General features: G+C 41.5%; 1 protein-coding gene across 1 annotated transcript; it reads right to left on the bottom strand.

Annotated features, from left to right (window-relative positions):
* Positions 1–11,315: 11,315 nt before the first annotated feature.
* LOC147633770 (rac-like GTP-binding protein 5) lies at positions 11,316–18,411 on the bottom strand. The gene is made up of 7 exons (XM_086804795.1): positions 17,789–18,411; positions 17,611–17,698; positions 17,300–17,409; positions 17,141–17,204; positions 16,982–17,046; positions 11,849–11,914; positions 11,316–11,729 (listed from the first exon to the last, which is right to left on the bottom strand). Exons 1-7 carry the CDS (start codon positions 17,885–17,887, stop codon positions 11,631–11,633), a joined length of 591 nt encoding a protein of 196 aa, XP_086660921.1. The 5' UTR covers positions 17,888–18,411; the 3' UTR covers positions 11,316–11,630.
* Positions 18,412–18,658: the final 247 nt, after the last annotated feature.

Raw genomic sequence — 18,658 nt, forward strand, 5'->3', positions numbered from 1 at the left:
TGGCTTCTCTGTATAAGAGGGTATCACCCATGAAGCGGATTTCCTTGGAAGTGCAGATGCGGGTGATGAATCCTACAAAGTCTTCGATGATGTGGGAGCACATCAACAAGTTGCAGGCTCTTCAGCAGATTCTTCAGGCTGGGAAGGAGATATCTTCAGAGGACATGGCCATCACTTTGTTGTCTCATATGACCTCTTAGTATTCAGCTTTTTACTCCTCTTTGATCACCAGTGGGAGGCTCAGCACCATCACATGGGAGGAGCTTGTGCCTATGGTGTTGGACCAAGAAGAGTGTTTTACGAACCCTTCACAGGGTGGAGGTTCTAAGGCCTTAATTGGCCAGCGGGTCGAAAGGTCGTAACAACAACAACCATAAGGGCTAAAGAGAAGTCCTCACATCGGAGAAGTCTTCTGAGAAGAAGCCCAATTCAAAGCATGATACTTTGAAGACCGAGCGGACGTGTAACAATTATGGCGAGAAAGGCCACTATTGGAGGAAATGTCCTAAGCGGAGTACCAAGAAGAGTGTTGATTCTTCAGGCAACCGCGAAGACTCCAGCTTTTGTGCACTTGGAGATTATGGACACAGATGCTTCATCTTCTTTGAGCAAGGAGGCAGTTGGTTTCACCGCGCCCAAGGACACTCAGGAGTAGATTCTCGATAGTGGTGCTTCCAGGCACATGACTCCTTCCCGAGAGTTATTACAGGATCTTAAACAACAGTCATGCTAGGAAGGCGGAGTCAAGAATGGTATCTACAAACTCTCTTCTTTGATGACAGGCACCCAGATTGGTGACTCATGGCATTTCCGTTTTAGCCACTTGAATGTGGATGCGCTGCGACGGCAGGCTTTCCGTGGTGGCCACATGGTGGATGGGTTGCCAGATGTTGGCAGCAGGCAATAGGGAGGCTGTAGTTCTTGCTTCGTGGTAAGCAGCACAAGGAATCTTTTCCGAAGCATGCTACTAGGTGGGCTTCGACACCTTTGGAGTTGGTACACACTGACTTGTGTAGACCTATGCAGACCCCATCCTTGGAAGGTTCTTTGTACTTTATGCTGCTGTGCTTGATAATTGTAGCAGATTTACATGGCTTTATTTCCTTTCCCAGAAGGACCAAGCTTTTGCTCGGTTCAAGGAGTGGCATGTTATGGTGGAGAAGGAGTCTAGATTGCAGGTGAACATGGCATCAAGCGGGAGCTGGCCAATACAGGTTCGCCTTTCGAGAATGGAGTGGTTGACCGAAAGAACTGGACTGTGGTGGAGATGGCAAAAGGACGATGCTAGAGCATGGTGATCTTCATTGTCCACTTTGGGGAGAGGCTGTTGCTACAGCTGTCCATATCCTCAACTATCTCTGACGACTTCAATACCAAATTTGAGGCTTATTTTGGCAAGAAACTAGATGTCTCCCATTTCCGTGTGTTTGGGAGTGATCCCTATGTTCACATTCCAGAGAAGCAGAGGGGGAAGCTTGACTCGAAGTCCCAGAAGCTTGTATTTGTGGGATATAACTCTCTTTCCAAAGGCTACAAGTTATATGACCCAAAAGCGGAACGAGGTTGTTATCAACAGAGATGTCTTTGATGAGCATGTTCCAGCTTCCACCACTGTGGAGGAGGAGCCGCCACTTCTTAGAGAACCATATGAGTCTGAGGATGATTCCTAGTCTATTATTCTAGCTAGACAGCCTCAGTCAGTTGTAGAGGTTGAGCCCAAGGCTGGAGATGAGCCCTAGCAGTAGTAAGAGGCTCCGCATTCTGTTCGAGCACCAAACTGGTTGTTAGACACCATTCGGGAGTCAAGTGTTACGGAGCTTCCCTCCGAGTGGACCACAAAGGATCGACCTCGAAGATCGCACAGAGTTCGTGACAAGTCATTCAAAGGAGCTATTACAGGTGAACTACTGTTAAAACCCTAAGATCTCTCTAGATAATTGTTATGCATAAACATGCATAAATCAGGCATAAACTCAACCACCCAACCACCCCCGCCGAAGCCCAAGGATGCACACATGAATTATAAATGAAATACATCATACCTCTACCTTGATGTCCCAGAGGTATAACTCCAATCCAATAGCATGTAGCTATAGTGTGAAATGGTAGATGAGTAGATATGAACCTCTACACAAGAGAGCATAACATAGCCTTGGCCTCATAAGCCCAAGCCTCCAAGCCTCCAAGCCCCCTTGAGTGTGCCCCATGCCCCTATTATATAGGAGGGCCCTCAAGTGACTCTTGACTTTCCATTTCCCATGTGTGACCCTTGGATGCCTGACCCTAACCTTAACCCTTAAGGTTAGTCCTAATCCATGCTCCACTAGAGCTTGTTCCCATGCTCCCATGCTCACAAGCCTAATGTGGGTTAGCCTCCTAGTATATGCACACATAATGTGCATATAACATAGCACACATAATGTATATATAACATACTTCCTCTCTCTCAAAACATTGCACTCTTGCAATGAAAAGAAGAAGAACTACGCTGAACAATCTCAACCAACTCCCAAGTCGAATTCCCTATCTTTCCACCTAATTTTAACCTTAGGGATTAGTCAACTACAAAGTTTCCTTTCCTTGAATTCAAGAACCTTATCAGGTTCATGTGGAACATAGGATAATTCTTCGACTTCAACGAGTTCTTGAGGAGTAACTGTGTTATCCTCACCTCCCAGTTTCCCTTTCAATCTATCGATATGAAAGACTGGATGAACTCTAACAATTGGAGGTAGTTTTAATTCTTACGCAACCGTGCCAATCCGATGTATAACCAATATCTAGGAGATAAATTTGAGGATTTTTCCATTGACAAAGTCTGAGAATCTTTAGGAACATTAAAATAAACCAACGCTCCTGGTTTAAAAGACCGAGATGAGCGTCCCCTATCAGCATAAAACCGTGCCCTATCTTGAACACTCCTGATAGAATCTCGAGCTTCGGTCAGCATTTCCTGCATAATATTATGCAAGAAATCCCTCGATGCATCAAGCTCGATGTCCTTAAGACCGACATCGATAGGTGCCCTGGGTTGATACCCATACATAAGTATGCACGGACTAAAAGACAATAGCTGTAAATTTAAAACTGTTATAGGTAAATTCCATCATTGGACGATATTTTTTTCAATATGATGATTTTCTAGAGACATATGCACGAAGCATATACACTATAATCTGATTCATACGCTCTGTTTGCCCATTAGACTGCGGATGATCAGAGCAATTCACATTCAAAGTAACTTCCTCGTTGGTAAACCATTTGGAATAAAATAAGAAAACATGGCATTATAACAGCAGAAACCAGGGATTTATCGACGTCCCGACATACCCACATCTGCATATGGAATAATCGACGTCCCGAGTTACCTATATCAACATAGAGAGTCATCAACGTCTCGATGAGTCACATATGTCCATCCGTAAACAAAAACAATCAGGTTAACTATATAAATCACCTAAAGTACGAAACTAGAGAAAGAAATGCCAACAAAGGAAGAATCCAAATTTCCTTATCCGAACACAACAAGATAAACTTGTTTGAACTTTAAAGAAAGAGATTTCAACAAGTGAAAATGCCGATGAGATTACCCTCATCAAAACATGCAGGCTATAGATAAAAGAAACTTATCTAGAGAATGCCCACAATAGAACTTCTAGTGAATTTAGAAAATAAGATTGTCTTTGAATGTTGAGGTCAACATGCTAAGTGATGTAAGCAAAGCAACAATCTTGAGCCCAAATTATCCCATAAGATAATATATGTGAGGGATCACTAGCGTCCCATACCACCATGATACCACCCATACATACCTTAACAAGTTGAAACTCCCTAGTATGCCGTCTAGGAAACATGAATAAAATCCTGTATAAAAGGAATAAGATGGCCTTATCCAGACTTTCACATACTAAAACCTGTCTCTATATACCTGAGACTACATCAAGGAATAACTCCTTCTGAGTACATCATTAGAAAAGAAATTAAATTATTGGCGCTTTTCTAAAAACACAATAAAGTTAGGATAGAAAAATAACTCACCTAGATATTTAAGCAACTAGGTATTCGAGTTGGAATATATACAAGAGTATAAGAAATATACTCCAAAATTATGTGCAAAAAATGAAGGCAAATGCTACCTTCAAGGCATATGAAATTATCCAAAAGATCAAAAGATCCTTATAAAACCATGGATAAAAGCATAGAAGCTCCTTAAATCCATAAAAATCATAGTTGATCATAAAAATCAATGCATATCATCTAAATGGACATTAATCATACCAAAAGAAGCATTAAAATTGGTGGCCAACTCATCAATCCGGAGTATATGAATGTGGTGTCGTTCAAGTAAAACTCCAAAGTAAAAGCAAGTGAAACACATGTGTGTAGCACTCAATAAGAAAACCCTAGACACAAGTGATCTAGGCAGCACCTGATGAGTCTATATAAAACTTGAAAAACATTCAATAAAAATCCACCAAAACAAACCGATCAACTGACCCATGATAGAATTTGTCTTAGGCTTTAAGAAATTAAGCACAATCCACACTTAAATAAGTGCAAAATAAATTATCATGAAAAAGTGTCAAAGGTTAAACACACTTTGAACACAAATTATAGCCCCATCAAAAGAAATTAAGGAACATGTCCAAAAAGAATGGCTAAACAATGGTAAAAAATCATGAATACATCATTTAGAAATAATCCAAACATAAATATCCATTAATACGAGGTATAATCATATTAATAATATGCGAATAACCCGCATCTATCTAATGTCAGCACGAGAAAACGTACTTCAACATTAAATAACCCTCGAAAATATTAAATTCTCGAGAAAAAAAATTATCATGATTTTTTTCTAATTTTTTCTAATTTTATAGGGCCTCAAAATATGATAATTTTGAATTCCACCAAACCTATCTTATGGCATTCTAAACCTATATTTTTTCAAAAAAAATTTAGCAATTAAATTTCTCAAAATACCATTGATATTTTTAAAATATCAATTTTTAAGATTTCTAAAAATAATTTCAGAATAGTCTTAATTTTTCCTGAGAATCCCATCGTTCACGAAATTTTCAATTCCGCCCGACAATTCTCAAATCCAATGAAAATTTTATAATTTTAATGGATTTTTCTAATTTTATGAGTCAAAAAATATATTTTTAAAGGAATTTGAATGGTCACGGGTGCCCGAATGGACACATCACATGCAAAACACCAACCCCACATTTTTTTGAAATTTAAAATAACCTTTGTCTAATTTTCTACTAATTTTTAGAAATTTTTAAAAAAATTTAAATTACCCCGAACGCATTTTAGAATACGAACGGTCCAAAAAATAAAATAAAATTTCAACGGTTTTCTCAGAATACGGAAAGCCAAAAGTTTTAGGAAAATGAAAAGACAAAAAAAATCGGAATGTGAAAGGTCAGAAGTTTCCGCAATACGAAAGGTCAAAAGTTTTTTCGGAATTCGGAAAGCCAAAAGGTTTCGGGAAAACGGAAAGCCAAAGGTTTTCCAGAAGATGAAAAGCCAAAAAGTTTTAAGAAGAATTTTTCCAGAAATTTTTCAGATATTTTTTCCTCAAATTTCACATTTTCTGGCTTTTTTTCCAAGTTTTTTTTTTGAAAAATCTCTAAAAGCTTTTTTTTAAATAATAAAAAACTCATTTTTAAAAAAAATAAAAAAAATAATAAGCTTTTTAGCTTATTAAGGTTTTGATTTTTTTTAAGGAGAGGGGGCGATTTTTTTCGCCCGGCTGCAGTGCAGCCCCCCCCTCCCCGGCGTGCGAGGAAGGAAGGAGAGAGGGAGGAAGTAAAAAAAAACTCCATCCTATCCTTCTTCTCCCCTCTTTCCTCTTCTTCTTCTCCCTTCCATCCTCTTTCTCCTCCCCTCTCTGTTAATCAGAGAGATTAACTTAATCTTTCATTAAGGTTTTTAATTAAACCCCTAATCATAATTAACATTAATTATAATTAATGTTTAATTAAAAAATTTCTTTTTAAGAGAAATTTCACGGAAAGAAGAAGGAAAAATCAGATTTGAGAGGTCCCACGCACACGGGAGAGCATCTCATGCATCAACACGTTGTCCCCTACCTACTGAATTTCAGTAGAAAATTGACAGAAATTTCATCACATTCCCATGAAAAAAAACTCGCAAAAATGTATAAAAATACATTTTTAATCATAAAAATGCTCAAAAAATTCCTAAAAATTTAGAAAAGTTTTCTAAAAATTCTAGAAATTCGGGGAATCCATTCTACCAAAAATATCCACCATAAAATGTGGTATTTTTATAAAAAATTCCATTAATGCTCTATTTTAACCATAAAAAATAGAAAAAAATAGCATTAAACTCACGGAATCCCCCCGCAACGTCGATTCGTCCATTGAATTGTAGTAACATGCATTACAATCGCCATATCTACGTTCCACGTGCAATTCATCAACACAAATCAACAAAATAATATTTTTATTAGTAAATATTAAAATTTACTTTAAAAAAATCAACAATAATTAACTAGAGATTGCTCTGATACCATTGTTAAAACCCTAAGATCTCTCTAGATAATTGTTATGCATAAACATGCATAAACTCAATCACCCAACCACCCCCGAGCCCAAGGGATGCACACATGAATTATAAATGAAATACATCATACCTCTACCTTGATGTCCCATACCATCATGAGATATAACTCTAATCCAATAGCATGTAGCTATAGTGTGAAATGGTAGATGAGTAGATATGAACCTCTACACAAGAGAGCATAACATAGCCTTGGCCTCATAAGCCCAAGCCTCCAAGCCTCCAAGCCCCCTTGAGTGTGCCCCATGCCCCTATTATATAGGAGGGCCCTCAAGTGACTCTTGACTTTCCATTTTCCATGTGTGACCCTTGGATGCCTGACCCTAACCTTAACCCTTAAGGTTAGTCCTAACCCATGCTCCACTAGAGCTTGTTCCCATGCTCCCATGCTCACAAGCCTAATGTGGGTTAGCCTCCTAGTATACGCACACATAATGTGCATATAACATAGCACACACAACGTATATATAACAACTATGCTTTGATGTCTCGTATCATTCGAGACACGGAGCCCACTTCCGTGAAGGAAGCTCTTTCTTAGGAGCCTGGGAGGAAAGCCATGCAAGTGGAACTGGATACCATAGAGAAGAATAAAACTTGGGAGTCAGTTCCGAGGCCGTCAAAACGGTCAATCATCGGTGTCAAGTGGGTCTTTTAAGACCAAGTATACGTCTGATGGGTTGGTGGACAAGCACAAGGCTAGACTTGTGTCTAAGGGCTATGCTCAGCGGCCTGCCATCAACTATGAGGATACCTTTGCACCGACAACGAGGATGACCACAATTTGAACAGTTCTTGCCCTTGCCTCTTCTCAGCAGTGGCCCGTATATCATATGGATGTAAAATCTATGTTCCTTAACGGTGACTTGCAGGAGGAGGTGTATGTTGAGTAGTCTCCATGCTTTGAGGTTCCGGGATCAAAGGGGATGGTTTACAAGTTGCGAAAGGCCTTGTATGGTCTTAAGCAAGCTCCCAGGGCTTGGAATTAGAAGATAGATTCCTTTTTTCTACGGACAAGATTTCAGAGATTAGTTACAAATCCTAGCTTGTATCTCTTTTGGGAACGCGGTTTGGTCACATTGATTATCGTTTATGTGGATGATCTCATTCTCACTAGTGGCCGTATGGAGCACATAGCAGTGATGAAGGCTGCCTTGTCAAAGGAGTTTGAGATGACTGACTTAGGCTTACTCCATTTCTTCTTGGGATTGGAGATTTGGCAAACCCAGAGGGGGTTCTTTGTTTCTCAGCAACAGTATGTTCATGAGTTGCTGGGAGGCCTTTGGGATGGAGAACTACAAGCCTATTACTTCACCGATGGACCCGAACACCAAACTTACAGTGAATGATCCTTGTGGGCAGGTTGATGCCTCTCTGTATCGGAAGCTTGTTGGTTCATTGATTTGGTTGCTGAACACCATACCGGACTTGAGCTTTCCCGTGGGACTGTTGAGCTCATTCATGCAGATGCCTTTGAAGACTCATTGGGACGCAGGATTGCGAGTCTTGCGATATTTGCAAGGTACGAAGGATCTTGGACTCTTCTATGCCACTAGAGGAGGAACGACAGATGGAGTTAGACTCCAAGGTTGCAGCGACTTAAATTGGGGAGGAGATCTACATCACTCTATGGATTTACCCTTGGCTCAAGAGCTATTTCCTGGAGCAGCAAGAGGCAACCAACTATTACCTTGTCGTCTACAAAGGCAGAGTACCGGGCTACTTGTGTTGCTTGCGAGGTTGTGTGGCTACGGAGGTTGCTTGGCGAGATTAGGTTTCCACAAAAGGAACCCACGGCCATCAAATGCGATAACCATAACTCTAAAGCTATTGCTCGGAACCCGATCTTCCATGCCCGGACCCAACACATAGAGATACAATATCACTTTGTTCGTGAGAAGATTTTGGCTCGTGGCATCTTGCTTGTTTATTGTTTGACAGGGGACAATGCGGCGGACCTCTTCACAAAGTCTCTACCTCAAGCTATGCCCTATACAGTGAGGGCCTTTGTTGCGGGTGTACCCTCCACCTCCAAGAGCCTTTTCTCATTTTTTCATATTTTCCCTAATTTTCTCTGGTCGTGGGGCAATCCTGTGTTGGCCGACTCCCTCTGATCTGGCCGACTCCATGCCCTTTTGCTAGCTGACTGTTTATGAGCTGGCTGACTAGCTTTCTCCAGTCGTGGTATGATTTGTTTGCTGTCGTGGTATGATTTGTTGGCTATCATATGTTTTAGCCTGGTCGACCAACATAGGAGGTTGGTATAAATACCAACCTTGGTCCCCCACTCCCTCCAGGTTGCATCGGTTTCATGTGTATATAGCAAAGTTTATACATCTTCTCTCTCTACACTTCTACGCTTAGTTCTCTACAACACTCGCCTTATTTTTTCCGTTGTGCATTCCAACAACCTTAGCCTCATTTAGGTCTTTGTTCAAATCTTTAAATGAGATCGTTATCAAGGCTATCATGTATGGTTGGTATAACTAGATAGCTCCAAAGTAGACACTAGAGGATACATGTGCGTTTCTCTTAAGTTGTCTAATCAAAGGCGAAGGATCATGTGCTAAGGAGGAATTCCAAAGATATTGACATACATTTAGTAACAAGATCGATTTCTCATTCAAAAAGAGAAACGACAAAATTAGATATGCTAGTGAATTATTTAATTTTCCTAATAATAAGAGACGCATGATGGCACAAATGGAATAGAAGATTAAACTATTCTCAAGCATCAGCTAATAACTATTGGTTTTTAAGAATTCCAAGAGAGCAAAGCAAGGTAATGTAATTTTCTCGAGGTGTGTTCGCCTTGAAATTAATGGCGTGTTTTTTCTTGAAACTCTATCTATGAGTGTGCTAAGGGTGTACTTGTAACCTTTGTGGGAAGAGATTTTTGTAGGATATTTCTCATAAAGTGAACGATTTTAGTGTGAGGGACAAGCTTGAGTACTTTTGAAGCAAATTGACCGGGGATATACTTGTAACCTTTGTAGAATGAGGCATTTGAAGGATGAATGTGCATGATTTTAGTGAGAGGGAGAGGATTGAGTTTGCAAGCAATTTGACTAGTGGTAAGTGTACATACTTGTGTACCCTTTATAAGGGTAGAATGTGTACCCGCTTGACTAGTTTGGAATCAAATTCTCTAGGGATATACTTAGTAACCTTGTGGAAAGAGAGGCTTTTTGAAGGATGTTCTTAGACTGTGAATGAGTATAGTTTTGAAGCAATTTGACTTGTGGTGGTGGTAAAGGTAGACTTGTGTAACCTTTGTAGTAGGAAGAGCTCTTTACAGGGCGTTGTCAATAAATAAAGCAACTATCCATTCGTTGTACTTGAGACTTGAATACTTCCTTTGGTGTTTTCACTCCACCAAATAGATAGATAAGAGTGCAACAAGATAATAGAGCCTTGGAGAGCTCCACTCAACCTTTGATAGCTCTCCGGAGAAGAAGAAGAAGAGATGACCAAAAGAACAATCATACTCTGCAGAGAGAAGCTAAGAAAGAACGGAGAAGAAGAGGAGATGACCAAAAGAACAAGCATACTCTCTAGAGAGAAGCCACACTCCACTCACATGCACATTAGAGAGAAAAAACTAGCATGCAAGCTTCAACATAAGAGCACAAGTGAGAACTGAAGAACTGCCTTATTTTAAGACACTTTTTTCAGCTAGGCAATTGCCGATTTGTTACGGAAGCCTTCTAAGCGTGGCATCCCATTGGCATAGATCATTACTCAAAAAAAATGAGAGTTGGGGTGTACACTGCTCATTGCAAAAAGATGTTAACCCAAAGTGATTAACTTATGTTATGTTGAATACATAAAGATGTCATTACTAGTGGGGTGGCATCATGCCAAGAGTCCCTCTTCATGGGCCTCATCTACTTTATACCCAAGGAGCACAGGGATCAGCAAGAGATAGGACAAAGGAACAACCCCTACTGCCTGACATTATCCATGGCACTCAAACACGTCTCATCCAAGATAGAAGGATCATCAATAACATCTTCACCTTTTGGTAGCCCAGCAGCAACAGCAAGGCATAGCTCATCTACAATGCAATTCCCCAAGTCATTGGCAACCCAAGGAGTGATAGCTCCCATCTTTCTCTAGAAATGGTTGTGTAGCAATTTCTATACCATGATCTTATTATCTTCCGACCTGTGAAAAATGATTGTGCAACATCTTCTGTGCTCTCAAATTTCCCTTGCCTGTCAAGGACAGGGGTCGTCAGAATCGAGATATCAGCCATTCCATCCCCCAGCATTAATTTCATGATATTTTGCTACAATTGCTCCACATTTTCAGTGAAGAAAACATTCCAACTATTGCTGATCTGTCGTACCTGCAGCAACTCACAGGTCAACATCATCTTCAGTATCCCTGATATAGTCTCCCTTTGAGAGTAACCAGCCACGGAGGGAGCATCTCCCTGTTCATGCATTTTGTCTCATTGATGGAGGGTAAGTATCTATTTTTCTGCAGGCATACATTCTTTACTACTAATAGAAGATGGAGGGAGCATCTCCCTGTTCATGCATTTTGTCTCATTGATGGAGGGTAAGTATCTATTTTTCTGCAGGCATACATTCTTAACCTTTTCTCGGAAAAAAGGTTAAGGAAAAAAAGGTCTAATTATTAATAGAGGTCTTAGACCTTCATCATAATGTCTTCACCTTAAACTAATTCAGCGGGCAAATATACAAGGGCATCACTCAATGCAACAGGCAAAAGCAAATTACAGAAAATAAAAAAGGGCCTAATATGGGGCATGTATATGTGACATCACACAACAGTATTACGCGTAAAAATAGTTCAATTTTGGAGTCAAGCATATAGAAGGATCAAAATGATAAGGTGTTACAAATCATAAAAGGGCCCTAATTGCCAGCATTTGAAAGGCCATACCACATACAAGAGAATCCCCACCGTTAACCCCATTTCATGGGACCATGCTCATCGGACACATAGGCAATGTGTGTAAAGGGTCTTACTTGAGAGGCATATAAAATTGCAAGGAAAAACTAATATCATAATATTACACAGTTCTTAGACTTCTTTTTGGGCTTCCTCTGCTTTGGGGGCTGTAATACCACTCGTATTGCTGCATCAAAGACAGCTTTCACATTCTGCAAAGTTAACAAAAAATCAAATTGCCTGGCAAAAAAACAAATTACAAGCCTGGGAGCTAACTCATGCAAAAAACGCTATCTCAAGGCAGCCAAATGCTAGAGAGGCAATCTCATACCTGTTGCGTCTTTGAGCTACACTCAACATATGCAGCAGCACCGATTTGCCAGCACAATTCTTCGCCCTGTTCATAGCTAGCCATTAATATGATATGATAATTGTGACAACTCTTCACCTTTATCTCAAACCATTAAGCCGAAAGATTGGATCCCACAATCACAAGTAATATTCACACAGTGGAGGTGTTAAAATAGGACAGATGATGAACTGGATCCTTAATCAGTATAGTAAGTTAAAACAAATTTTAATGCAACCAAGTACTCATGGGAGTTTCAAGGTCAAGATCAAAGATGTAACGTACCCCCACAAACAAGAGTTTAGGAGACACACCAATGGTATGAGTACAATAACAGAGGCTTTCATTCAGTATGTTTATATGCACAAGAGATTCAAGTGCATCACGACAACTTCAGTGCAAGACATAAGCCTAACAAAAATCCCCAATCTGCAGGTATCTAAATTGATGTTGCAGCAGGTGTGCTTCACCAAGTACACAATTGTATGTGTGAGTACACAACAAGCACAGTCGGGTACACAGGTATGGTCGAGTACAACTGGTACATTTGGGTGCAACATCAAGCACAATTAAGTACAGGTGTGTAGTTCGGTACAACAGATACAATCCTAGCATGGTATATATACTCCCACCTTTCCTCGTTCTCTCTAGCAAGAGCTAGTCTCTCAATGATCCAAGGGTCTCCCTAGTGTTTTTAACTCTTGCTCTACAGTGCAGTAAACTTACGTCCAAGTATCAGATCCTAATGTATACCTAGATGAATCCAGGGAACATGCCCAAATTCACCTTATAAGAAAGTGCAATTTATAGCCTCATGGTAGTCACCCACAACACAATAAACCATCAACTTCATCATGCATCATATGGAACTAGATACAACATCCCCACTAACGCCATCAATGCCCAATAGTGGGTGTAGAACTTGGTATCAATATATACTCCCACACAAACAACCCCCATGCACACACACACACACACACACACATTCATACAAAGGTCTGTGTATTGAGTTTTTGTTAGAGCTCCGGAGATACACAACAGACACAGCCATAATGAAGCCTAGCACTAAGGATCATAACAAATAGAAAGAATTATTACAACAAAAAGGTAGTTGATAGGGCATATGCACTACTAAAGATAGAAAGAATTAACACAGTATCAACTGGCTGCAACTTGGACGGAAACTTCACAATGTGAAATTTGCATGTTCGCTAATATAACATAAAGATGTACCTAGATGAATCCAAGAACATGCCCAAATTCACCTTATAAGAAAGTGCAATTTATAACCTCATGGTAGTCACCCACAAGACAATAAACCATCAACTCGATCATGCATAGTATGGACTAGATACTACGACATTCCCACTAACATCATGAGTGCCCAATAGTGGGTGTAGAACTTGGTATCAATATATGCTCCTCACGTGCACACACACACATAAGAGCATACATTCATACAAAGGTCTATGTACTGAGTTTTGGTCAGAGCTCCCGAGATACAAGGCAGACTCAGCCATAATGAAGCCTAGCACTAAGGACGTAACAAATAGAAAGAATTATTACAATAAAAAGGTAGTTGACAGGGCATATGCACCAAGAAGTGTCGTATCCTAATGCATGATTTCCCATTTCTGTGCCTCCTGTTAGCACATTCATCCCCAGTTTCTGCCCATTTGGTCCCTTTTGTATGGCCCTTGATTGTGGGCTGGCCGCCCCTTTTTTCCATATTTTTCTGGGATTTTTCCCAGCTGTTTTGGTATTTTACCAATCGGCCAGCACATATGCTCCAGTCGGCCAGCATATGCATTCCCAGTCGGCCAGCATACCTCACCTATAAATAGGTGGTGCTGGCCTCTATTAGTGTCTCTTGCTTGGGACTGTTTTGCTTCTCAATATATTCAGCATAGTTGCTCCATACCTCTCTCTCTTGCACTTGTTATTTCCTAGATGAGGCAGACAAGTTGGATGGTGGTAACTTTCAGTCATGGAAGTTGCAGGTTACTTCTATTCGCAGGGAGTATGGTTTGATGGAGTTTCTCTCGTACAAGAATCGGTGCTTGCCAGACCTTGCCTCTGCAGAGGATGTGTGTCGGTGGAGAAAGACTGACGGACAGATGTATGGCTTTCTCCTCTTGAATTGTCAAGATTCGGTTCTTCGACACTTCATCTATGCTCCTGATAATGCTTCCACTTTCTATGTGTGGCAGTTGCTTTGTGACCTGTATGGTGATGCCAGTGATCAACAGATGGTTTCTACTTCTGGGTGCTATTCAACCAGTGATCTTGTGGATACTTCTTTTGGAGATGTTCTTGACGTGAAGGATAGTGGGCCAATTTTGCTCATTGCATCTAAGGAGTTTGTTTCTCCTGTTGCCTTGCCTTCAGTTTCTGTGCATACTTCTCCTTGCCAAGATGATATATCTGGTAATGTTTTTTTGGAGATGTTCCTGACGTGAAGGATAGTGGGCCAGTTTTGCTCATTGCATCTGAGGAGTTTGTTTCTCCTGTTGCCTTGCCTTCAGTTTCTGTGCATACTTCTCCTTGCCAGGATGATATATCTGATAATGAGGAAGACAGTGGGCTATCTTTGCTCACAGCTTCTGAGGGGGATTTTTCTCCTATTGCTTTGCCTCCGATTCTTGCTTCGTCAACCAGTGACCAAGATGTGTTGCTAGTCCCTTTGCCTTCTATGGAGGAGCCTGCTTCTACACTATGTGATGCTATTGAGGAGACTACTACTACTTTAGTTACCACTACAGTGAATGTTCCTCTTTCCCTTACTCTATGTGAGGATCTTGGATTGTGGTCAGGTGTGTCCGTGATCGTGCCTGGGACACAGTGGTACTTCCAGGGATTGAAGGATTGGGATTAGGATTTGGTTGGGCCTGTGGAGTCCTGACATCAATTTTCAGAGGGGGCAGTTGAGTTCTTACATCTTGCGATGCCGACCTTCGAGGAGGATGCTATTGTACAGCATTTGGCTACTCTTAGTTCAGAGTTGGAGCAGATGGACTCTATTTCTTTTGAGGGTATTATCTTCTTGGAGCTACAGGCTTCTAGGGATTTATGTGGCACTGTGTTTTCATTTGGGTTTGGCACCGATATTTGGAGCAGCACGACGCAACCTACATGGTTGTTCTCTTCTAGAGAGGCAATGTACCTGGCAGCTTGTTCTGTTGCTTTTGTAGCTGAATTGCTGTGGAGATTGCTTGTGGAGCTTTCTTGGTACTTGTTGTTGCTGCATTCTTTTGTCTTTGACAGAGGACGACTTCTTCGGCTTCTCGGAGTTTGTTCAGCATCTGGTGCTGAGAGGGGGTGGTAGCACATTCATCCCCAATTTCTGCCCATTTCTGGTGCCCATTTGGTCCCTTTTGTATGGCCCTTGATTGTGGGCTGGCCACCCCTTTTTTCCATATTTTTCTGGGATTCTTTCCAGCTGTTTTGGTATTTTACCAGTCGGCCAGCACATATGCTCCAGTCAGCCAGCATATGCATTCCCAGTTGGCCAACATACCTCACCTATAAATAGGTGGTGCTGGCCTCTCATTTCTCATTCAGTCTTGTACATATTTTGCTCCCACTTATGAAACTTCTTGTGTCTCTTGCTTGGGACTGTTTTGCTTCAGTATATTCAGCATAGTTGGTCCATACCTCTCTCTCTTGCACTCTCTATTCAGCACACTCTAGTGCCACTTTGCTTCCGCTCTGTGCACTCTTTCACCTCTGCCACACAATGACAATGCTGACCAATCAGCCGTAAGTTAGTCAAATGAGCCTCTATTCTGTGCTCCAAGCTGAAATTGAGAAAAGCCGAAATCACAGTGGCTCCTTCACCTTGTATGCGAACCCTTCGGGCCAGCCATATGTGCAAGGTTCCCCCCTTTACTTGCAAGCCTAGCTTGGGACTAACTCAAACCTACGAAGGTCGATGCGTCCTCGGCCACTGTAAGCCTGCATCATCAAAGCCAGGTTGGCACAGTCCACGAACAGCGACACACCTCCCACATTATTTACACTGATTTACTCAATGGCACAGTCCACGAACAGCGACACACCTCCCACATTATTTACACTGATTTACTCAATGGCCAGAGCTTACGAGAGCCCAAATTACACGCTCAAGCAGAAGAATAATTACACCATCTGGACTGCTTTCAACCCATACTCCCAGCTGCCTTCGCCATCCCACGTTCCTTGCATCCCCCTAGCAGAATTCATCTCTTGAACCAACCCCTTTGAATCTTAGTAAATTAAGATGGGCATTCATATAAACAAAGGGCAGTCCCTTTGAACTGGGTGATGTGCTTTTTCAGCCCGTGTGCAAACCTTAAGGGCAAGCCATATGGGCGAGTCTCCCCTCGTTTGGCTGTAAACCACCTAGGACCCAAGTTTAGCAAGTCACAGCCAGCAGCACATCCCCCTTGTCCCTTTGATAGGCATTTTACAACATGGCACGAGCTTACAGCTGCAAAGATCACAAGCAAAAGAATCATTATGCCATCTCAACTGCTCCAGCCTCCGAGCCACAATCCCTGACGCCTGTACTACCTCACTACCATACCACGTTGCTTCCCATCCATGTTGCAGAATCTGCCAACATAATCTTGCATTGAACAAACCTCCGCATACAAAGAAGGATGGTCGCTAAGACGTAGGGAATCTCTTCAAGTAAAAGCCATCTCTTCAAGTAAAAGCACGACCATACCCTATTTCTCAAAAACAGAAGGCATCCCTCTTTACTTTTTTTCCAAGCACACAATTGCGCACAGCATCCACAACTAGGGACACATTTTGCAGGCATTTAACAGCCCAATGTCAAAGTACATTACAACAAAAGCAACCACCGATCTTAACACCTTTTATGTTTTCGACAGGGTCACTGCCACATCAAATAAGAAAAACAGCATTAATATAGTGCAGCATTGAATGCTTTGAAATAGCCAACATAGCAGTTATATGAAGTGAAACCATGGCAAAGTTTACTTTCATGTCACACTAGTAGTTTCCTCATATGCACATGTGCACAAGCTACACTTGGGAGACAAGGATTTATTTCAAACAAATGACTCGTCTATCCTAGAGCATAGAAGTGCTGCATGAGAATAGACTAACTTGAGCTGCAGAGATCGAAATGGCCCCAGGGTGGTCAGCAAAGAAGTGTTTGTCATCACGCAGATCTGCATGCATGTGATCCCAAAAAAACACCTGAGCCTCATAGTCCAAGAATATCAGAATTCTCCACTCATACACTCAAAGACATTAGGAACCTACCCAATTTTGTACCAACCAAAATTATTGGAACGTTCGGAGCATAATGTCTCAGTTCCAGAATCCACTGCAGGAAAAGAGAAGCATAAACTTGAACTGCCAAAAACATTACAGTGCCTCATCAGGTCAAAGATACTTGACATAGCATTAGAGCATCCATACCTTCTTTGAGACGTTTTCAAAACTTGCTTTGCTGATCAATGAGAACGCTAAAAGGAAGACATCTGCTCCCCTGTAACTTAAAGGCCTTAATCTATTGTAGTCTTCTTGACCTATCACATTGATAATTAAAAAAAGCATGGAAAAAAAGAAATCCTTAGAATAAGAGACTGAGCATATGCTTTGATCATTTGCAGAGAATAAAACAATGATATGCATGGGCATTGGGTACCAATGGGGTACATCCCCAACATTGTAGGAATAGATGAAGGTGCACCAAATTAAAAGGTACATTGTGTAGGCTAAGAAAGTACCTGCAGTATCCCAAAGTCCGAGATTTACAGTGCTCCCATCGACTATGACATTTGCACTGAAATTATCAAAAACAGTTGGAACATAGTCCTGCACATACCAAAGCAAATTTCATCATCAATGGACGGTGGTCAGTAAGTAGCAATAGCATCAAAATGTGAGCTCACGTTCTCAACTTACAGTGGGGAAGGTATTACTTGTGTAAGAGATGAGCAGGCATGTTTTGCCGACAGCCCCATCTCCTACAGTCACACATTTGACGAACCTTGCAGTGCTCATTGGCTCTCGGGGCGGGGCGATGGAGGGGGGGCGGGCGCAAAGCAGCTGGGCTGTATCACATGCTGGGTTTGGGCGTTCTGGGCTATAGATTTGACTGTAACCTAAGAGGGTTTCAGGTCATGAACGAGAGCGCATAAGTGCGGCCGCATTCCTAGGCAAAGATTACAGAGTTTTTCATCAAACTTTGAAATCCGGCCAACAAAGAGATGAAGGAGAAGGCTATGCACACAAGCATCATGAACTATTGTTGTGTGGTGATGGTCAGAGCAGAGGAACCATGGATATGGATGTGCTGCAGAGGAATGGTAGGCACTGGCAGAGAATAATAAGGACAAAGGGCGTGGAACCGTCGTGGAAGGAGGGGCACTGGCGCAGGTGTGCAAAAACCAGCAAGGATCACGGACGTACTGGAGCTTAGCGGCGAGAAACTTGAATGCCTTTTTGGGGAACAGACACCAGATTGCCTTTTGCTAGTGTATTGTCTTCCTGTGTACAGTGTAGGCCCATTGTCTACTAGTAGGTGGCCTGCGGGTTCCTGCAGCATGAAGTGTTTGCTTACATGCATATGTGCATACATATACACAGCATGAAGTGTTTGCTTACATGCATATGTGCATACATATGTATATGTATGCAAGCATGCGACTATACGTGTGTGTGCCCATCTCTGCATGTGTATGTGTGTGCAAGTGTTCAAAAAAAAAAGTATGTGTGTGTGAGTGTGTGTTTGTATATGTCCGTGTACGCATGTGTGCAAGGGAGGGTTGCATT

This window comes from Cibotium barometz, chromosome 11, assembly GCF_041138505.1.
Source record: "Cibotium barometz isolate CiBa-2024 chromosome 11, ASM4113850v1, whole genome shotgun sequence".
In the NCBI taxonomy this organism is placed as follows: Eukaryota; Viridiplantae; Streptophyta; class Polypodiopsida; order Cyatheales; family Cibotiaceae; genus Cibotium; species Cibotium barometz.